This window comes from Corvus cornix, chromosome 15, assembly GCF_000738735.6.
Source record: "Corvus cornix cornix isolate S_Up_H32 chromosome 15, ASM73873v5, whole genome shotgun sequence".
NCBI lineage: Eukaryota > Metazoa > Chordata > Aves > Passeriformes > Corvidae > Corvus > Corvus cornix.
In genome coordinates, this window is record NC_046345.1 from 977,282 (window position 1) to 1,000,133 (window position 22,852).

Here is a 22,852-nt window from a genome sequence, read left to right on the forward strand (position 1 = left end):
AAGATCGGAGATGGACAGGACATGGCCTGGCCCCTTTTCCCTGCAAGGATCCTACTTCAGCCTCCTTAGACCCTTCAGCTGGGAGCTGCCTTGGAGATGGACGTGCTGGCTGGTGGTGAGCGCATGAGAGAACGTCTCAGTTCTCAGGAGTCTTTTCCAATTTTTATTTTAAAGGTTTAGTGTTATCTGTGGCTATCCCAGTCAGGAATCTCTGTCCCAACCTGGCTGATGGCTCAGCACTTGCCAGACCCAAAGCTGAGCCATTTCAGCTGCCTCAGCAGAAAAATTACCCAATAAATGTTCTTCACTCCCTGCTGGCTCAGCAGGACCGATGGGTCCCAGAGGAGCTGAGAGGCAGCAGAGGGGAGGGCTGTGGCAGCCAGGGTTGGTTCCTCAGGGAAGCTCTGTAGTGCTCCTCTTCCACAGCCCTGACACAGAGCTCTGGTGCTGTTGCAGCTCCTGCAGGAGAAGGGCTCCCCTGCCACTGCTCCTTGGCTCACATTTCTCCTTTTCCCAGCAGGGATTTCAGATCCACATCTTGTCCACGTCACAGGCCATGGGGGTTTAATCCCCTCCATCCTCTGGGCTTCCTGATGGGCTGTTCCTGTCACAGGCGGGGACAGGGCATGGACTGAGTGCCCCGTGTGCCCCCTGTGCCCCCTGTGCCCCGTGCCACCAGGCTGCTCTGAGCACAGCTGTCCCCTCTGCACGCTGCAGATGGGGGATGTTCTGTGGGACTCGCTCCCCTTGAAGGCAGCAAAGGTCAGCCCCAGCATCAATCCCAGCCACCCTGCAGAGGTGTCCATTTCCAGTGGCAGCATCCCCCCTCTTGAACAGCACTGCCTGAAATGTGCTGCCCCTGGAGCTGACACTGAGTTCTGCCAGGATCATACCCGTATTAGGAGACTCTAAATGCTTTTTCCCTGTTTTTTAATTAGAAATAGATTGTATCAGTTTGTTGCAGATGAGCTTCTGCCACTCTTTGCATTTGCTGTGGTCGGGGGTGGCTGAGCAAACCCTCTTTGGCCTTTGGTGTATTTACCTGCAGTCTTCAGCAGTCATAAATACCTGGTCCTGCCTGAAGTCTCTGCACACCACCCACGTGTGGCCTGGTGATGAATACGGATTAAATTGTGTTTTAAGTATTACTTCTCTGATTGCAATTTCGGGTCCTCCTCGTGAAATGGTCTGTCTGTTTTGTTTGTGTTATCAATGGGAATGCTTTGAAAATTGCTTTGGTGCTAAGGAGAGCAGGAGGAAAACATTGCTTCACAGTGAGCATTTTGAAAGAGTGTTTATACCCAGAGCATCAAATTAATTTCCCCAAAGAACAGGTTGAGCTGATCAAACCCAAAAATGATCATTGGTTTTGCACATATTTGAATACAAATAATTTAATTTCAAAAAGTCTGTTAAATGCAGCAGCTCATGGTCATTTCCATATTTCCTCAAGCACAACATAATTGTTTTTTAGACTCCATTTTCTTGGTTTTAACCATGGAGTAAGTTGTAGCATCCTTTTCTCTGGGATGCAGGCAGGTGCCACTCAGTGGCTGGGCAGAATCAGGGCACAGCTTGAGCCCTGGTGTTCCTGATCTCAGTTCCTTGAGGTGCCAGCCAGGGGAGGTGGAGCAGCAGCACGTCATTCCTGTGTCTGCATTTTTTGTGTTTCTGTGCAAAGCTTTTGATTCTCAGTTGAACTCCTCTGAGAATCCTAATGGAAAATAGTTGAAAGCTTTAAAATATCTAGAAATTCTGCCAGATCTTTGCAGGTTCTCAGAAATACTTTAGCATTTGTGAGAATTGACAATCAGCAGCACTCACATACTTAGTTTTTCATACATATATATATATATATGTATTTTAATATGTTCCTCACCACAGCAGGGAGTGAATTGCATTACAGTTGCCTAATACCCCACAGGCTGGAGGATTATGATCCTTTTGCTACACACAGAGAAGCTTAGTTAGAGTTCAGACCTGTTCTTCAGCCCTTTCAGGGCATTTGTGGCTGAAGCAGGAGTCTGTGTCTAGGTCAGCTCTCCTTCCTTTGTGAGTCCTTGGGTTCCACTTGGTAATTGCTGCCCTATTCCTTAAACTTGTTCTGAACCTCATCTCTGCGGGGGCAGGGGTCATAGACAGCAAAATAGACTGAAAAATGCCAGGACGTGACATGGATTACAAAAGTCTTAATTTGTCCTCCCTAAAATCAAAGTTATTTAATGCAAGAAGGGCAAAAAGCCCTTCAGTATCAGCCTGCTCCTCTGAAGGGCTTAGCAATTAGGATGGAAAAGCTCCCAAATGAAGTAGAGCTGATGTAACAAACACAAGAGATGAGGTTGCAGCTGGGTGATTTGCTCTGCACAGTTGCATTTAGCTAGCAGGTCAAACAGGAGAATGGCCAATATTCTCAGAATAACCTTTGTAAAAATGTTAGGTAGTGGAAAAATAGACCTTTTAATTTGATTATAGGGAGCTTTACCAATCATTTCCATTAAGCCATGCACTGCTAGGAGGTTGTGTCTCTTTTTGAGTCGAAACAGGTATGTGGACCTGCCAAAACCTTGGAAGCCTGTCACAAACCTCTCTCCATGGGTAAATGTGAATCTCATTACAAGGAAGTTAAAGTAGAAATCCTGACATTTTCAAAGCAAGGACCAGATTCTGATGTGAATGGTTCAGGTGTGACACCCAAATTCATACCCAGACTCTGAATTACAAGGAGCCTGATCACTGAAACTGCTCAGCAGGCAATTCCCAGGCAGCACACTTCTGCTGAATTTTAATGGAGTAAGTTCACTTAATTACATCTGTAAAGAAGAATCTAGGCGAGTTAAGGAGCACAAGTTTGAAAATGTTGTGCTTTGACTTTTTGGGCAACCTGGGATAGTGGAAGGCGTCCCTGCCCGTGGCAGGGGGTGGAATGAGAGGAGCTTTGAGGTCCCTTCCAACCCAAACCAGTCTGGGATTCTGTGACAGGTCTCTGTGTGAGCTGGGATGACGGGAGGAGAGAGCAGGGCTGTGAAGAGAAAGGGGTTACTTGGCAGACAGCAGGGCTCAGGATAGCAGAAACAATATTTTTGTAGATAATTATGTAGAATAAATAAGCCTTGTATGGAATCTGTTCACACAGTTGTGGAAAAGCAGATTTTAATTTCTGAGCATACAGTTTAATGTGAGCAGAATCCCTAAACAGAGAGTTGACACTGTTAACAAAGGTAATATTAGATTTGAATGAGAAACTTTGTATGGTTAATTAAAAATCAAAGGCACAGTTACCACAGAAGTAATTATCCAGGAGTATTAAATCAGTTGCAAGTCCAAGCCCATAAAAGAATTAATCAGGAATAATTTAATATTTGATATTGAGGGCTTATATTTTCCACTAATGCCAAAATCCATTCCATTAACCAGTACAATTCTTCAAGTCTATCTGCAAACTGAGTCCCTAAACGCAGGACAGTAGAGGAACAATTCAATGGGAAGAAGCTTTAATTCTTCTTTTATAGTACAGTTCCAGTAACTACGGTGGGGTTTCTGCTGAGAGAATCCCTCTGGCTGAGGCCAGGGATTGTTCTGATCCATTTCTGTGCCAGTGGCTGAGAGCAGGTGCCAGAGGAATGATGTGAGAGCAAAGGAAGCTGCTTTCCGGCTGTGCAGCTCAGCGTGTTTGTGATCTAGAGGTGTGATCCACTTCTTTCTTCCATTAATTAATTTGATTTCTCTTTAAATTGCAGTGGAGGTCAATCCATATAAACATTCCTGCTTTCTGTAGCCATGAATTTCCTGATGCAGCTACATTAAATGGGAAAACATAGTCTTCTCTTTGTTTTGAGCCCTGCCATCTGATCATTTTCCCTTTTCACTTGTGATGGAAGACCACGAATCTCTGGTCTTGGTTCTGCTTCACCAGACCACTGATCCTCTTGTGAATTCCTGCTGTAGCCTCTCTCACTCGTCTTTTTTTCTTGCATCACCTTTTTGGTCCCTGTGGGGCCCTTCTCAGCTGTCCTGGACATGCACAGGAAACAATTCAAGCAGGTTAGAAAAGGAAATCAAAAGGGATGATTTGCTTTTTGCGATGAGGGAGTTGAAATGCCGGAGGCATCGGGGGAAATTCCTGAAGAGGAAAGCAGAAAGGCATAAAAAAGCTCCGAATGTGGGGAGGTTGTGATCACCATCTAACTCCTCCTAAGTTACCAACTCAGCTCAAAGTGGGTCCTGCTGAAGTCAGAGCAAGCCACCACAGTAACTGATTCTGGGAAAGAGGCTTTTGTTGAGCAGATCTGTCCTTTGCCAAGGTAGGTCAGGAGCTTTGTACGGATTTTGGCTGCAGGGCCTCGAGCTCGCAGTAAATTCTGAACAAACAAGAAAACCTGACCAAATAAAAGCAAAAGTCAGATGATGTCGGTCCAATGTGTCTGGCAGTATCTTGAAGAAGAAGCATTTATTATTGCCATTTAAAGGCTTTTGTCTTCCTTTTTAACCCAATAAATAAGCTTGTCACACAGCAGTCCCGAGCCCCCTGCAGCCATTTATCAGCTGGGCTCCTGCCAGACCTGATGTCTGGGGAGGGCTGTGAACAGGGTGATAAATGGGCACACCAGGTCTGAGGCAGTTATTTATCAGATCAAGTGCTTTATCAACTATCAATCCTTACCTTCCCCTTCCTTCTGAACTGTAAACTTACCCCTGAATAACTTATCTGGAAAAAACTCATTCCTCAAGCAGATATTTATTAACTTTCAGAATTTTCAAAAAAAAAACCAAAACAAAAGACCTTGAGGTACTTGCAGTTGGATTTGTTTCAGCTCGTGGGCTCTCACATGACAGGAAGGCAGGTGAGCTCTTTGCCATCAGGTTTGCTCTCATTAAAAGCAGTGACAAGTTTGCAGTTGAAGTCAGCAGATCCAGAATGAGCCCCAGCCCTTGCTGGGTGTCTGACCTTGGGAACAGCCTCCCATGCAGTCATCCAACACCACAAATTATTTATTTATCTGTCAGGGTGGGTGGTGCAGCCTGGAACTGTTCAGGTTCATGACTTCATAACTGTTACGGAGTGAACAGTTCTGAGCACAGGGCTTTATTCACAGGGGGTTTTTTCCTCATATTTAACATGAGAAGAAGCTGGAGGAAGCAAATGAAACTGTTACCCTTGCACTGACATCAAAAGAATTATTGGGTGCAGATCTCTGTATGCACCAGATTAGGAAAAGACTTCAGATGTCCTGGGTACAAAATACGTAATTTGATGTCAAGTCCAGATTTATTTCCTTGGGAACATTCAGCTGATACCAACACAAGTTCTCTACCAATCGTTCCTGAAGGATTAGGCATTAAACAACAGTAAAAGAACACACAATACAGTCTTAAGGGCATTGAGTCTGAGGCAAGCATGTTCCCCAGGATATTATTACAAGATTCTTCATGTCTTTTTTCTAATGGCTTTTTGGATTCCCTGCTTTCAGCCTGCCACAACCAGCTTTATAAGTGTCCAACCATTCTTTTCTCTGGTATTAATTTTGTTTTTTTCCTGTTGTGAAGCATTTGTGATCATCCTTCTGTCTGTCTAACTGCTTCTTAAGTTTATTGCTTTTCTGTGGTGCTGTTAGGGGTTTTATTTCCCAACTGGTATTACTTTTTAACTATTCATGTAAATCTGTATCAGTTCAGATTCATGCAGAAAAAACAATTTGTCACAAATCTGTAAAGGCTAAATGATCAAAGCAGAGCTTGCAGGCTCACTACTTTCTTTCTCAGCCTACTTCCAGACCTAAAAATATTCTATCTTCATTCAGGTTCTGATACTGCCCTTTACCATAGCCTTTATCTGTGGCAGGGGAGTCAAATGTACAGGTCACTTCCTTGGCACATCTGCCAAATCAGCAAAGTTGCACCCATTCATATCTCACAGTCCTGGCACTTGTTGCCACCGGCTAATCACAGAGGAAAAGTTCTAAGTAAGTAGTGCCACTGAAGTCCAGGCACAAAAATACCTCTATGGGCACGGAATTTGTAACTAGGGAGATTGTTAGAAATAAAACTTCAGTTGGTGTGCTCTGTTAAAAAAAATTTAAATCGTCATTTTCTTCCCAAGCCCACATGCAGAGAGCTGAAGTTTGTGGCTCCTCAGCTGCAGGGACAGCAGTGTTATAACCAAAGTACACGGGGCTAAATGGCCTCGCCCACTTTTGTGCCTAAAATAGGGTGTGAATCCCCTGTCAGCACGAGGGGTGATGAGTTTAGCCACAGTGGCAGGAGGGTGCAGCCTCTGCAGGCAGGGACCACTCACTTGTCCACTCACTGCCATGGATTTTTTCTAAGGACGTGCTGTGACCCAAATTCTGTCCTGGCCATCATGATGTCCTCACGAAGGTCACGGTCACATGTCTCAGAGCAGACTTTGGCCCCATTTGCCATATGGGAGCTGGAACATCATATTTTTTCTGCATGTCCCCTTTGTTTATTTTTGTGTTTCTGTTTAAAGCTCAGATGAAGAGCTAATTACGAAGCCAGCAGAGCCCGCTGGCTGCAGGCTGCCCCGCTGCTCTGCCCTTAGTCTGCTCATGAATGAATTGTTGGGTTGGAGGCAGCTTTCCAGGGCCCCTGTGATGGTCCCAATTTAGCTCAGGCTGCCTATTGCCTGACATTCCTAAGTACGACTGCGCTACGCAAACTGCCTGGCCAGTCTGGACGGGAATTTTGGAGCAGGCAGTTTAGTCACTTCTCCTCTGCACAGTGACCTGGGGAACACGAGTTCTCTTTTCCTTATCCTTTTTCTTCTCTTTAGAAAAGCGAAAAACTAGTTTGGTCCTTGCTCTGTGGCTCTGCCACAGGAGTTTACACTGATGGCCACTTTTGGGCAGATTTCATCCCTGCAAATGTGCTGTCTTCTCATTGTCACTGCATCATTTTCTCCTTGTCTTGCCACCACATTTGGTACATCATTGATGTTGCTATCAGGATTTTCCGCATGCAGCAGGGAAGTGGGATGGCAGAGCTCCAGGTATCGCTGCTGGCTTTGCCAGGGGAGGCTTGGGCAGCTCATAACCTCACTGCTGCTCAGCTTTCCCCTCTGGAAAACTGCAAGAGCAACAGCAGAATTTCTAAAATGATGGCAAAATCAAGTCAGAATTGATAAATGTGTTGATAAATCGATTTCATGATTTTAGAGGTCTCTTTCAACCTCTTTGTTTCTGTGTGCACCTGGATTTGCCTGCTTTACTAGCAGGTCTGGCTAAACCTCCCAGAGTGAAACCAAAGCTGTGGGAGATGGGAGGAGAGGAACAAACGTGGCTGCTGGAGATTTGCAGCATCCTGTAATCACTGTGACAGCAGCTAAAGAGGGCTGTAAAGTACCCAGCTCTGTGGGCGTCACGGGAAGCAGCGGATGTGCCGGTGGAAGAGGTGACTGGTACACATTAAAAGCTGGGAAAATGGTAGGATATAATGGAGCAGCTTGGGAGGAAAGGGCAGCACGCCAGGGACTGCGAGGTGACCGTGAGGCAGCGGCAGCGTGTGCCCGGCTGGGGACAGCTCCCGGGGCAGGAGGAGCCCGGGGAGCTGCGGGCATCCGCTCACAGGCGCTGCTGCCTCTGGCCGGCCCTCGGCTGCCAGGGTCACCGCAGGCGTGTGGCACACGGAAACCGAGCGCCGAGGCAGGCTCGTGGCAGCCTGCGATGGGAGCTAATGGAGTGTTTCGCTCCCAAGGACAAGCAGAGCCGTGTAAAGCACCGGCAGGCAGAGCCCAGCAGATGTGCAGTCACAAGTTAGAGACTACACCGAAGTTGTTTTCAGCTGAGAATGTGTCTGTTGGTAAAACAATAGGAAAATCTAAACTTATTCAGAAAATGAACCACTGAATCTCCTTTTGTTCCAGCTCTTCTGCATTTCTCAGAGGGCTCTGATGGGGCCTGATTCCCACACAGTCCAGGTCTGGGGAAGCCTTCCACAGGAGCTCTGTTCCCCAGTAACACAAACGCCCATCATTTACACCCCTGGCATCCTGGATATGTAGCAATGCTTTTCCAAGGAAGTTCCTGCAGCTCTGTGACCACTGACTCGTCCATGTGTTCCTGATCTGTAGTATCCAGTTCTGGCCTGTGCACAAACAGGCTCCCTCCCACACGTGATTCCGTGGGAGGGCAACGATGGATAGTGGATGGATAATGGATGGATAGTGGATGGATAGTGGAGTGTGGGAACAGGGAGGGCTCTGCTACCACAGCAGCCTCTGTTCCCAGCCGTGCCCAGCCTTTGCTGCGTGTCCCACATTGCGCAGACCTTCCCCAAGTCCTGCATCCTTTACGAAGGGAAGTGGGACCTGCGGATTCTCTCATCAGCAGCTGCCCTTCCCTGGAGAAGCTGCGGGTCCCCGTCCTTCCCTGTCCCCTTCCCCTGTTCTGTGCCTTGGATTCCTTCCCGCTCCACCTCTCCCATCCTTCCCAGCCTCAGCTCTCTCCCAGCTGGTCCCTTGCTGGCTGTGACAGTGCAGAAATGTGCTGGTGGCCAGAGCAGGGCGGGTGGGGGTGCCTGGTGGCACCGAGCCCTGAGTGCCCCTGCCCGTCACCCCCGGGGCAGCAGGACGGGAGAGCAGCGAGTGTGCAGCCAGGGAATTACGCAGATTTCGGGGCTGTCTGGCTCTGGAAAGCAGAGAATGACAAAATAAAACCTGTCAAATTGCTCTGCTGGGTATTTCTGCATCCCAAGGGTTGCTCTGAGGTGCTCCTTGTTGGCCAGGCCCCAAGGAGCCAGTGGCAGATGGGGAAAGGGTTCCCCAGCTGTGTCTGTAGGATTCCCTTTGGACCACGGAGCACACGGGGTTAGCACAGGGTGGAAGACGGGAAGGATTCGTGTGCAGCTGGGAATACAGCCTGGGAATGACGGCACCAAGCTGTGAAAGAAACAGAATTTTAAAAGAACATACTAAACAAGGCTAGTGATTTGTTTGGGGATTGTTAATGCTTCCCTCCATGAAAGCAGAGCTGTTCCAGTCAGTCTGACCCCCGTCACGCTGGCTCTCCTACACATCCCACCAAGTATTTACTCTGCTAAACTGCATTGCCAGAGTCTCGTTGGCATCTTTTCTTTGAAGTGATACCCCAGAGTTTTCATTTTGTTGCTGGAAATCCCTGCATTGCATCCCATAGTCCACCCCTCGCAGAGCTCCCAAGCCCCCTGCGGGCACCAAACCTCTGCATTAGGCTTCCCAGCTGCAGGCCCAAGAATCAAAAGAGCCTTCCCGCTGGCACATCAGTGTGGCCCCGAGACACTGACCCCATGTGTGAAATTCTGATTGGCTTTAGCTAATTCTGCCTGACATGTCCCTACCAGTCTCCCCAGCCTCAGCAATTGAGTGGCATTGGACACAGTGTTTGCCTGTACCTGAGGCCAGATTCCCAGCTCTGCTCCTCTGGAAGGTCTCCTGTGAGGATTTCCCTCCTGTGATGGTGTCTGACAGTGCTGGCAGCCTGCTTAGGGAGAGCCAAGAAGAAATCCTCCCCAAATACGTTTGTTTGTTTGCTTTTAAGAGCAAACCTTGTTGATTATCAGCTAAAGCAGCCTGTCTGGATCAAAATCAAGTATGCACACACAGCTTCATGGAGTTACAGTTTGGGGCCTGTGAATTAATTAGCAATGTCTCTGAAGAACCACAGCCTGCCAACTCTCAGGCTTCCTGGGTCTGACTTTGATAAGCAGTGAAGGTACATGACAGCTCCCTGGGATGGTGGTAGCCTACTTAGCACTGCAAACCACCCAGACACCAAAGGACGGCTCCCCAGAAGGATGCTAACACGATTCCTAAATGTTACACATCAAAGGGACTTCGTCATCTTAAACCTGAGACAAATTAAATTTACATTGCCTCTACAGCTAGGAAGAATGTGAACTCCCATGGGAGGGTTTTCCTCCCCAGCTGTCAGGGTGTGGAGGAGACCCAGTACAGCCTGGTGGCTTTGCTGGTAACGTCACAGCCTGTCCCAGTGCTGAGCAGCTCATTGCTCTCTCCAGACAGTTTGCCTGTGTGCTGTTTGCTCCCACAAATATAGAAACCACAGGTTTAAAATTACACATTTCAGTTCTGGGAAGTCACTGTCGGAGACCTGAAACCCTTGGGTGCCTTTATCCCAGCAGCAGAGCTGTAAATAACAACGAGCCCCGAGAAAGGAGGCAGCAGCCCTCACCGTGACTTTGTTCTTGCATTTGTTGTGTTTGCCATGTTTTACCTGCAAGGAAACTGTTCCCTGTTGTTAGCTGGAGCAGCAGCCTGACCTCGGCTTCGAGCTGTGGGCTGGACACTGCACAAACACAAAACAAAACAAAGATCCCTGTTCTGAGCCATTCCAGCTGAGCCACTGAGACAGACAAAGGTGTGGAAAAGGGACACAACAGGCAAATGTGTTTTTCTCTCCCTGGGAATGAGATGATTTATTTCCTGGCTTTTCTCATCACTTAAAGATGTGGAGTTGCATCCTGCAATCCCAGGCAGGTGGGATTGCCCGTCTTTACCACGCACCCCTGGGAAACAAGGGAATTACCAGCCTGGGCAGCAGCGTGGCTCTGCTGGGGCAGGTACAGCAGCACCTGCAGTTGGCTGCTGAGATGCATTTCTTTCCTTCTTGAGCTTTTTACTGAACATCATGGGCTGTGTAATGAGAAACCTCTCGCTGCTGGTCATCTTCTAATGATGCCACTTTTCCTTTGTACCACCTGCCTCTCGTTTGGCTCCTTCTCTCCCTGTTTACTACGCCCAGCACTGTCTTATATATTTAGCTTTTCTTCCCCACCCCCTCCTCCAGCCTTAGCCGTAGATTCTATCTATATCGAGATGAAAGTTCGTTAGTGAGAATATAAAATAGCTTAAAGGCTTTGCAAAAGTTAAGTCTGAGATTATATATAATTAGGTATTTTTTCCTGAATGCTTTGTGTGTGACAGTAGGAGGGGCAGAGAGTCTCTCTGATTAGCCCATGTTGCTTTTTCCCTACAGCACAATCCAGCCATTGGCTGTTCTCTGTGTTTTAACTGGAAAATTGGGATTGCTGGGCTTTGTGTATATTTGGGGTTTTGTTTCACCACTCGTCCTTGCCACATCTGCTCCCTGCATTGATTCTGCCCCACTGAGGAGAAGTGAGAGCATGGCTGGAGGTGTCACCCCCATCACATGGAGTCTAAATTATTCAAGGAATCACAGGCTGAAGGAGAAAGGACGAAAAATATATTCAAGCATTGATTCTGCCACCCACTCCTTTCTAAACAACGGTTTTGCAATCACATTTTACCATTAAAAAAATCCATTTTCCCTTCTCTATCTGCTGTGTGGAAGAGTTGGAGTCAGCAGGTAGATCTATCCAGAAAAACTAGCATTTGGGTTTCTGTGGATGCTCCTTTTTAACCCTGTGTCAGCACATCTGACCGTGCAGCTCTCCTGCCTTACTGAGCAAAAAAGGAAACTGATTAAGTAGCAAGTGCTTGAATTAAATGTGATTAATTCCCTTATATCCCCCCTCCTCTCTCCCGTTCCTAGAGACTTCAGATTTCATTCTGCATGATGAAAGGTGCCCACATTAAACCAAACATTTAACCTTGAAGTTCATGTCAGTCTTTTCACATTTGCACATTCAGGTTTCACCATCGTTTCTCATACTTGCAGTATTTCAGCTTGTACTTTCAACTTTTCTGTTTATGTTAAAGGTCTCACAAATTAATGTGGGTTATTTCTGGCCACTGTTCCTTTATTCTTTTGGACACAGAAGAATTGCAGCTAATTTTTCAATATTTTTTCCAGTGCATCCTAAAGAACCTGAAAACAACAGGGGAAATAAGGAAATCAGAATTATATTTTATATATTTCAAGCTGTTTTCAAGCTCAGAGCTGACAATAACATACTACAGTGAGGAAATCTGCTTTGGAGCAATTTAGGTTTCTCTGCACCACCTTGTATCTAGCCCCACCAGCTGCTTCTAAAACTTGTACTTCAGCTGCCATAATCTTATCATTAAAGGTGGATTTAGGTTTTAAGAACTGATGAACAAACCCTTTTTCCTTGCAGCCACAAGGCTGGGAGATGACTCTGCATTTCAGGTGCAAGCTCAGCTTTACTCCGGTGCTCAGCACTAATCCCAAATAATCGAGGGGTGGTGCACGGACCCTCAGCAGCTCCTGTGGAGAGAGGCAGCTCTGGGCTCCATTGTTCAGCTGCTGCTTCCCAGCTTTTCAAATCCCTTCTCTGTCACTCGTTTTGTTTCCTACCCTTGCAGTGGTAACAGGGGGAAAAAAGCTGGGTTTGACCCCATCCATGAGAACGTCAAGCATTTAGACTTTATTGGTTTAGAAGCTTACTAAATTTAAACAGAAGCATTAACATGGCCTTGGGCTCTCTTGACAGTTATAAACTCTTCCTTGGGGGGATTTCTGTAATGCTTTCTAATCAGCTTAAGGAGTTAATTAAACAGCTGTCACTTAGCTTCTTAATTCTGAGACTTGATGCTAAATAAGATTTGAAATTAGTTATGCATGAGTGAAGCATGGATCCTCTGATATGAGCAAGATGGCTGCTAGCTGAAGAGGAGGACAATCTAGGTCTTTTTTTAGTTAAATAGTGAAAAGATTCAAGGTGGTACCCTGTATCAATGCTCTACATGTTTAATAGAAAATATGTAAAAAAGAGGAGAATAGAGAACGTTAAGGAATGTCAAATGAGAGGGATTTCCAGGCAGCTGTTCATTCTCATTTGTGGCATGCTTTAGACTTCAGGAGATTTCAGGGATCAGTTTATTCTCTTCCTGATTGCAGTCTGTACATAACCCAAAAGCCAAAATACCTATGGAAACCAGAGAGGGACACGCTTGATTTCTGAAATTCAATCTTTGGCCTGCAAAGATACATTCCACTGCTGGAGTGAAGAACATCACTGGAGATCTGCTGTGCTCCTAGAACGTGAATTACAGTGTCGTGGCGACTTGCCAATCCTTTTTTCCCTGTGTATTGTAGTGGGACAAGCACTTCTCCTCCTGAAGGGTGTGAGTGTGGTGGGTGGAATGATGCACTTCACATGCAAGAGAAAAGCAACGATATTTTATTGATAATTAAGGCAGCGAGTTAACAAAGTCCGATGGTAAATGTGGTTTGATGGGATTCAGTGGCAAGGTGCTCTTGATTATTTACAGACAGGGTCACACAGAACTGTCAGGGAGAGCCTCCCTCGGAGTCAGGAGGCTCAGGAAGGAGCTCCTTGTGTACTGAACTGAGAGTGGAGTTCAGGTGCAGCTGAATCAAAGCTAAACATGAGTTGGCCATGCATTTATTTCTTCAAAAAGTGTATATATATATATATATATATATATATATATATACACACACATTCAAACATTAGGAAATACTGTGTATACACAGACGAGTGGGGGCAGAAACAGAAATTCAGAAAGACGTATAAAGATATTGTTAAAGTCCTTTTTATTCACCCTAGGAAATACAAGGCAAAAGATGTCTGAAGGGAAATTAAATTTCAGGGAAGCTACCTATTAAAATTGAAAAAACTAATAGGTATTCACTTCTGCATTTCAACTTAAATAGATGCTTACTGTGTACATCTTCTGAATATGTTTCTGCTTGAGGGCTTAATATGCTCAGTTATTTAATATGAATCTCTTCAGTAAGCAAAGAACACTCACTCCAGCATCTTCTTTAAAGTATTACTATTTATTTACCATGGTAGCAATTTCAGAGTAAAGATTACCTGGTCTTCCATTTCTAATACAAGGAGAGACATGTTTTTCTCTGATTATTATTTCATTTTATTATTGGAGGGGCTCAGTGTAAGTGAATTATAGAGATATGCAGTGTTAATAGTTAGAGAAAGTTCAGCATCTTTTTAATAGCTGCTGAGGGAATCAACTTTTAACAGTGAGACTGTTTGGCTGCAGCTGTGCAAAAGCATAACTATTCCCACCCTGAAGTGCCCTGACACTTTCTCTCCTGTAATCTATGTTAGTTATAGATAAAGAACATAGTATTTCTTCAGGAGATTCCTTTTTCACTCAAGCAGCAAAAAGCAACAGTTTTAAATTAGTAACTATTTAGATTTATAGCTTTTACATGCTGAGGCTCTGCCCTGTAAATCTCAGTGTAGCTAAATAAGTATCATGTTCGTTTCCTCAAAATGAAGTAATTTTCATGTGCTTTCAGCAGGGGAACGCTCAGCCCTTTCTGGCCATTAAACAAATGCCTGAAGGAGCATTTTGCTGTGCCCCTGCTGTGTAAGTTGGTGTAAATGGTTATTACTGCTCTCTGTTCAGGGGTGAGATGCAAACCAGGTGCCCAAAGAAATCATCCTCGAGTCCTTCCACGTGGATGTACTGAAATCTCTGCCAGCAGAATATCCAGCTCAGTGACTGCAGGGCAGGTCAGCCCAGTGCCATCCCGGTTCCAGCCCAGTGCCAGCCCAGTGCCAGCCCAATTTCAGCCCAGTGCCAGCCCAGTTCCAGCCCAGTGCCAGCCCAATTCCAGCCCAGTGCCAGCCTGCTCTGCCCTCCTCCTGCTGCAGAGACCTGCTGGGTGGCTTTGCTTTCCTGACACTGAACAAGCAGCTGTTGATTGAAAGTCAGAGAACCACCTCAGCCATTTGCATGAACCCCTGGCATTCCTTCTCGCCCCTCACCTCCCTCATTTCTTCGGGAGAGACAGGGGACAAAGATTGTTTTGGAGATTTTTGTGATGGTCTGAGAAGCAGCAACACCATCCTGTCTTGCTCATTGCAGGGGTACAGACCATGCACAGTTCTGAAAGCTCTGTGTTTCCGAACATGGCTCTGGGGTGTGGATCCAGACAAAAGCTACAAAACTTTGAATCTGGGATTTTTGATTTCAGATAGAGACAAGATGTATTCACTTCCTTACCTCAGTCAGGGAGGAACGTGCTCGTCTCGTGCTTTGAGTGCTGTGATTATTTACAGCAGGTTAAGCACAGAGCTGCCAGGCTGCAGCCTCCCACGGGGCTCTGGGGCAGGACTGAGGCCGTGCCACCGAGCTGTGCAGCCAGGGGGGCCCTGGACACGCAGCAGTTCCCGGTGCATCAGATGTGCCATAGCCCAGGAGAGCAGGGCAGTGGCAGGAGCAGCTGGGGCACCACAGCCCAGCTGTACAGGCGTTCCACACAGGGGCAGGGCACAGCTGGATCAGGTGCACTCTGTGCTCGGAATATCCAAAGCTAGCACTGGAAAACTTGGAGACTCTAAAGAAATTCGTGGAGTTTTTGAGAATTATTCTCAGTTACCGGCTCTTACCAGGGGAAATTACATTTGCCTTTGGTAAGCAGACCTCATTAATCACCCTGTTTCAAAGGCTTGGTTATTAAACTTCCCTTTGCTTTATGAAATAATTGCAAGGGTCACACTGTAATGGATGCACGGGAGGGAGCGAGCTGTTCCTGCTTGGGGGAGCAGCTCTTCTCAGCTTGGCACGAGGTGTGAGCAGCTTGGTAGGTGGTGTGGCTTTGAATAGTCCCAGTGAAAGGAGATTCATGCCCAAGTGTTTCCAAAATCACTAACACCAGGACATAGCACCTGGATTCTGTAATTACAGTGGATGCTCAACAGTGTTTGTTCTGTCAAGCTGCCCCCATTTGCAGCTCTGTGGAGCGTACAGGAGAGCAGCAAGAGTTTCTGAGTAACCTGCATACAGTAGCTTTGGTACAAAGCACAGATGGGGAAAAAATCAAAGAACTGGAAACTTAATTGCAAATCTGAGAACTCAGTTGCTTGAGCAGTATGTTCTGCACTGAGAACAAATGCGTGCTCAAGACAGACCTGACTGTACAGGCAGATATTCTCGCCTTTCTATGAATTATAATTTCAAAATATCTGAAGGGCTTTTGTGCTGAGGGAGGGAGAGGATTTTCTTCTCAAGTTCTCTTTTTGTGAAATCCTCTTTCTCCCTTCCCTAAAGATCATGGTGAGGATGGGGCAACCTTAGCAAAGCAGCTATCAAGTGACCAGGAGGGGTTTTTTTTCTTTCTTTAAATATCGCTTTGAGTCTGAATAAAGTGTGTCTGTTTCTTTAAGTAAGAGGAAAAGATCTTTTTGATCTGAATGCTTTAGAGGAGAGAGCTCTCAGCTTCTCCCCTTTAGCCCAAGAGGCAGTAGCAGCAGCCATCATCTTCTGGTAACTTGGTTCCAATCTCCCACTTTCTTGTCTTCCACGAGTAAAACCAGGTCTCTCTCAGAGCTCATAGTGGGAGCTATTTAGATAATGAGAATTTAGCACTTGGGGGGCTTGGGAAGCCTTTATTGCACAAGAGCCAGCTGAAATCAAGAGCCTCTTGTTTGACAGGATGGTCCAAGCTTCACAGGCACAGCTCTGAAAGGCTCAGAGAACTTTCCAGAAATGAGCAGGATCTTGCAATTAGGGGTGGAAGGACTCAGGCAGCAATTTGTGCTCTGAGTGTCTTGGCAGAGATCAGCGGTTCTGTGGTGCCAGACAGAGGTGACACCCAGGTGACAAAGAGCCCTGTTTAGTCTGATGCTCTTCAGATAATCAGAACTCAGCACTTTTAACTAAGAAGTGGTGAATCAAACGGGAGGAGTGTGTTTTGCAATAATCCTCATCACAGCAGTGAGGTGCCACAGGCACCGCTCCCCACGGAGCTCACTTCGTTTAAAGAGCCCAGGCCCTCTCAGCATCCCTTGTCTTTCTGGGAGAGGCTGGGTTTGCACAAGCCTCTTTAAAAGGTAAAGAAAGAGTTGTGGGTAAGTGCTTGCCCAGCAAGAGCCAGGATAAATCCTAGAAAACCGAGGAGGGTCTGATTCCACGCAGTCCTTTACATAGGACCTGAATCTTTAACTAATTCCACCAGAGAGGAAGCCCTGTGACCTGTCAGGAGAGGCAGTGCCACTGTTTATAGCCTCTGAGGTGCTGACTTGGCCAAGATTGCCTCCCCAGGAGCAGCTTAAATGCTGCCCCTCGAGCTATGTCCATGTGCGTGGCCAGCCTGAGTGTCCAGGCACAGAATGTCAGTATTTGTAGGAAACTTCCAGAAAACAGATTTGTGGGTAAACCAGCAAGACTTGAGACATTTCTATGTGATAATCAAGATACTTAATGTGCTGCTTAGGCTGATGCCACAGCCAGGTGCTTTGTTTATGTGGTGCAGGGTCACTCCCCAGGTGCTGGGCTGCTCTAGCACTTGGTGAGCATTCCTGAAACAGCAGTTAGGGCATGACAGGTCTCAGCAGCCCTGAATCAGAACTGGGAGTTTGGTTCCAGGATTGCAGGGAGGAAATCTGCCTTTCCTGCCTGCTGCACTTGGAGCACCGTTCTTGCCATAGGCATTAGGAATTATAGTAAAGCTCAGTCTAGGTGGTACTAATGCATTAATAGCAAAATACAGATACTAAAGGGCCCTTTTTTTTCTTTTCTCTTAGGAAGCAGAGATCCTGAACACAGCTATTCTCACTGGGAAAACAGTGGCTGTCCCAGTCAAAGTGGTTTCTGTGGAAGATGATGGGACTGTGACTGATCTCGTGGAATCTGTGGAATGCAGATCATCAGATGAAGACGTCATTAAGGTAGGACCAGGCTGCTCCGTCACACCAAGGCAGAGGCCCTGCAGAACAGTGCTGCTCTCTAATGGAACGAGTTTTTATTTTCCTGACTGCTCTGCTGCTGGAACACCAGCATTTATGATTGCTGTTACTGCTGTGTAGCTCGGTTCAGTGAAGCAACAAACCAAACACAAAATCACAGTTTTCCATCCTGCTCGTCAAACACTCGGGATTGTCTGACACTTCCCACTTTCCAAGTGTTTTCAGAGTTCCCTGTCCCTTTGCCTTTCCCGTTCCATGGGCTGTGTAGGTTCAGGAGTGTTGGCAGCTGTACTGCTGCTCTCAGTCGTGGCTCAGGGTGTGTTTTGCTGGCCAGGGTGAGGTGAGAGCTCGCAGGAGTGCCTTTAACTTCCTTTTTCCTACTGAAATTGGAGGGTCAGACTGGAGCCTTAAGAAAATCGGTGCTTCTTGAAGGCTTTCAGCAAGTACCAATATTAGTACTAAAATCCTGTAAGAAATGGTGCGTATTTCTCTCTGCTTGATGAATGATTACGTGGAAGGAGCTGCTCAGCAGTGGTGGTGGTGGCAGATAAGGCACAGAGGGTTCCAGCACGGTGACACACACTTGCCTTGTCTGCAGCAGCTTTTATCTTTTCACAAACTCCTCTGTGGCTGTCACTGGAGAAGAGGAAACAAGAGATGTGGCTACAAATAAAAGTTAAAATTGAATTTTTTTTTTTTTCCAGATAACCAGCATGTCACAAACTGATTACAAACCCTCCAGGCCACCCTCCCAGCTGCTGGGAATCGCTGTTATCCCATTAACTCCTGGGCACTGCTCCTTATTGAGGACTTGGCCTCTGGGAGGCTTGCCTTGCCAGGAGCTGCCTGGGTCGCTGAGGGTTCTGCCTCTCACCCCGGCTCCTTCGGGTGTGCACTGCAGCAGCTGAGGGCTCTGTGGAGCTCCAAAGCCTCCCTGAGCCCCAGCACCTCCAAGCCACCCTTCCTGGTGGGCGTTTTTTGCCTCTGTAGGCACAAATGAGTAGATTCTTGTTACTGTCATATGGGAAACTGTTGGAAGTTTGAGGCGTACCCAGGTTTGGTGGCTTCGTGTCACAGAGCCAGTGACAACTCGGGGCAGAGTAAGGGAGAAATAGAGCTGGGCAGAGGTGTGAATGGTCTTTCTTGAGCTATCTCTAAAGATCTTTTCTAACAACAACAAAAAAAAGGCGATTTTTATGCTCATTGGACTTGTTTTAAATAATTCCTTTGTGGTAATTTCTTATACGTGAGATGAACCCCAGCAATTTCAAAATTTAGTATTTTTTATGCTTCCCTTTTAGAATCTACTCAGTGTTCCTGTTTATCTGATCAGCCACCATGTTGGTATCTTCTGATTAAATGTGTCTTTCTGACTGTACTGGTAGTAACCTTTAGGGTTTGGGGTTTTTTTCTTCTATGAAACCCTTTTGTATCTGGTAAATCTGCTAAATATAGCAAATTGTTGGACTTGATTAATCGAGATTTAAAAACAGAAGGAAATTATTTGTCCTTATGTGTGGGAGTTAATGGACTAAGTTCTGACAAGCTCACTCATCTACTATTTAATTTTTTTTTGGTGAATTGGAAAAAAAGATTTTGAAAGCAAATATATTATTTGGAAGATGTAAACAATCAGCTTTGCTTTCTGAAGTTTCAGTCGTTGCCTGTAAGGACATGAATCTACCAATCAATGCTCGTGAGTTTAATCTTATTCATGTGCACACCATTAACAGTGGTGTCAGTGCCAGCCCTGTGTCAAACCAGGCTGTCACCAGCAGAGATCAGGACGTTCTGGGCTCCTGCTCTCCCCTCTGCAGCAGCAGAGAGGTTTCTGCAGAGCTAAAATGAGTTGCCAGTTTAAAGTGAGCTCTCAATTGGAACTGTCTCTCTGAGCTTCCAGTTTACCTGCTCTGTCTCAGGCCAAGCCTTGTTCACGGGCATCTAATGAAGATAAAGATATATAATTACTGGCCAGCCTTCAGCATGCAGCAGTAATTAGAGTTTCTGTTCTCTGGGCGTTAGAGCAGTGAATAGAAAATGGAAGAAAAATCTGCTTAAGATGCCCATTGAAATATAAAGACTAAGATTACATTTCTCCGGGTCTTTACTGTTGCTGTTTTTCAATGCATCTGTCAAGTAGCATCTAACAGATTGATTATGTCTTCGTGGCTTAGCTTTTATTGCTAGTTTTTTGGTGTTGATTAACAATGAGATTAAGCTCATTTTCCTTGCACAATGAGGATACCTCATTCTTCTTTTCATTTCAGGGTCCACATTTATTACTCACTTCTTTCATCTGAGACTTCAAAGAACTTTAAAGAGCTGGTCCAAACTCTGCACTGACTCATTTCGTGCCTAACTGCACCTACCTGAACTTGGGTGAATATGTCAGAGCAGAACTTAGTCCACTGAAACGATACTTCTATTGACAAATGATTATCAGAAATTATTTGGTCCAGCATGACAGAGTAACCACACCAAAAAATGGAGGTTGTTACCGACTCTGTTTCACAAATGAGGACTGTGAGACACAGAAAAGTTAAGGTGTAAATTTCAAAGTGCTCTAAAGTTCTGTCCACTTGTAGATGGCAAAACTCCTACTGAATTAGTGGAAAAAAAAAGAGAGATTTTTGAGCAGACTTTATTTTGCTGAGTTATTAGTAAGGGATAAACCCTCAAGATGATTTAAATCAAGAACGAGGAAAAAAGAAAAATCAGCTTCTTTTAATCTTCCATTTTGAAAAGACATTTCTGTTTCCAAATAGCCTTTTTTTTTTTTTCAAGGTTCAACAAAGCCTGGAAGTTTCCAAAGCAACACTTGCCAGTGCTCTGGGTTTTCAGTTTGATGAGTTAATTGAAAATCTGCGTTTTGGTTTCCCTGAAACAAAAACACCTTTATGTTCCTTTTGTTTGATCAGACACCTGAAAGTTCCAGTATTCTGAGCTCTGCTCAGAAGCCACTTGACAGAAGTCACACAGTGACTGGTGCCAGCACTGGGAACAGGATTCAGTTCCTCTGCCCCTTTTTTGTGCTGTGCATTTCATAGAGGACTCCACTCCAAATCTGTGTGTTACCCAAACTTGTGGCTTTTCCAACAAAGCACCTTCAGCTGATTTCCTCCTAGAGCACCTTGTGCTCCTGGGGCCGCGGCAGGTGGGCTTTTTGCTCTCGTGGGGCTCGGGGGGTGCAAGGAGGGTTGCTGCTGCTGGCATCCTTGGCACAGCCTGGGCGTTACCCCAGAGCTCTGTGCTGTGTCCAGAGCCCTGCAGGGCCTCTCTCACTGCCAGTTCCCATTTCCCAAAGCTCTCCAGCCCGTCCTGCCTGCGGGGGGCTTGCCTGGCGCTGCTCTTGTCCTCTGCAGGGTCTCGTGGGTCTGGCTGGGCATGAGAGGCCGGGCAGGAGCGTTGGTCCCCCCTTGCTGCCCCGGGATGCTGCAGAGCGGGGCAGCCACTGCCACAGCAGAGCTCCGGGCTGGCCCAGGGAAGGGCTGGTGGCTGCTCTGCTCTGACACTTTGGAGTGTTTTAGAGGGGAGAGCAGCACACCTGGCAATTTGTAAAATATTGCTGCAGGCTAAGAAATCTTGCAATAACACTTAGTGTGGTTTTATCAGTGGCAAAATAACGTTGTTTTAATCATGTGAGAGACTTTACGGAAGCTGAAGTGTCAGAGCATTTAAAGTAGCCTGAAGCAGACAGTGTTTTAAAGCATTAAACTTTTAACAGCTGTTCCTTTTCTTCCTTACACTGGTGCACTTCAGGGAGAAGTTGAATCCTTCTAAAGTCAGTGGAGTGACAGAGTAAAAACTCAAAGGGAGAAAATTGAGTCCAGGATTTTATCTGCTCCGTAGCTGAGCACTGGCAGCTCCAGTGCTGCAGATCTCAGCACTGTGCTGCAGTGGCAGTCCATGGGTATTCCTCTTACAGCACATTCCTGGATCCATGGGATCACACACATTTTCAGCTGGAAAGGAGAACCCTCACAGCTGCAGGGCAAAGGTGTGAGCCCCCATGGAGGCACTGCAAGGATACACCAAACTTTGAAACCAAGGGTGGGAGGAATCCCAGTTTCCCGGTGATCTCTGAAGTTTAAGCCAAGCTTAGAGTGAGTTGAGATGTTCATTGTGGCTCATTGGGTCTAAAAACTGACCAGGTCAGACGGGGCAAGCCGAGTGCTCACCCTGTGCTTGCTGCAGGGGATTAGTGCAGGAGAAGGACAGGAGAGGAAGAATCCTCCTGCACTGGGGACAGGGCAAAGTGGGAAGAGCAAGCCCCTGTTAGAAAAGCAGTGATCTGGTAAACTGGCTAACCAGAATGTGCAGTATTTTATATATATAATATATAATATATAATATATAATATATAATATATAATATATAACATAATTGATAAATTTGTGCCTTGGGAGTTCAGTGAAGATCAAGTTCATGCCGTGGTTTTCCATAATGTTATTTATCTCACCAGCTGAATTGCCTTACTCCATCCCCAAAAAAATTTGATCCGTCTTGGAAACAATCTTGATTTAAATCAGCAAATGTATGTTTTTGTTCTCTGCAATGTCTAAACATTTCATTTTGATAGAAAATGAAGAAGTCATGTCCTGTCATTTAAACTCAGTTTTACTATTCCTGACATTGGAATCTATCTGACCTTTTCACCTTAGGATGAAGCAACTTTAAAAATGAAAATGCTTTTTCTGCTCTGCTCTGGTAATCAGGATACAGGACAATCTCAGAAGAATGCACTGTCAAAACTGAAAGTTGTAATAATAACTGTAGAGTTCAGTTCATGTGCTGCTGGTGTTGGTTATAAAGGGACAAGGCACAATTTTAATCTCTCTCTGATATGAAAAACAGATGTGGCAAAGATGAATTCTGAATGTAGAACTGATACAACAGACTTGCCTCTCGCAGGAATTGTATGAAACTCACCTAAAGCTGTTGAAGTTACTGGATTTGTCTCTTTCATATTCTGCCAATTCATCATTCTGATGTGAATCTTGGGAAGTAACAAGGTTTCTGCGGTGTTATTTGCCTATTTGTAATCATCCATACTGAAAGCCCCAGTGGGACAGCCACTGTTGCCTGCACTCCCTTTGTATTTCTGAAAGACTGGAAGCTCATAAGATAAAAAACTTCTCTGTAATGGAAAAAAAAATCCAAATAATTTCTGAATTGAGGCTTTTTCAAAATTCTACAGAAGATACCCAGAAATCTGGGGGTTTTGTGCTTCATGGGAAAGAATATGTGGTCTTGTGGAGCCAGGGATGGTAAT

General features: G+C 45.8%; 1 protein-coding gene across 1 annotated transcript in view; it reads left to right on the plus strand.

The window, feature by feature from the left end:
• The window catches only part of TMEM132D (transmembrane protein 132D), a 207,712-nt gene that overhangs the window by 153,176 nt on the left and 31,684 nt on the right, over window positions 1-22,852 (plus strand). Inside the window, exon 5 of the mRNA XM_010398418.3 lies at window positions 17,419-17,562. Coding sequence (XP_010396720.2) covers window positions 17,419-17,562 — 144 coding nt within the window. The remainder of the gene's footprint in view (window positions 1-17,418; window positions 17,563-22,852) is intronic.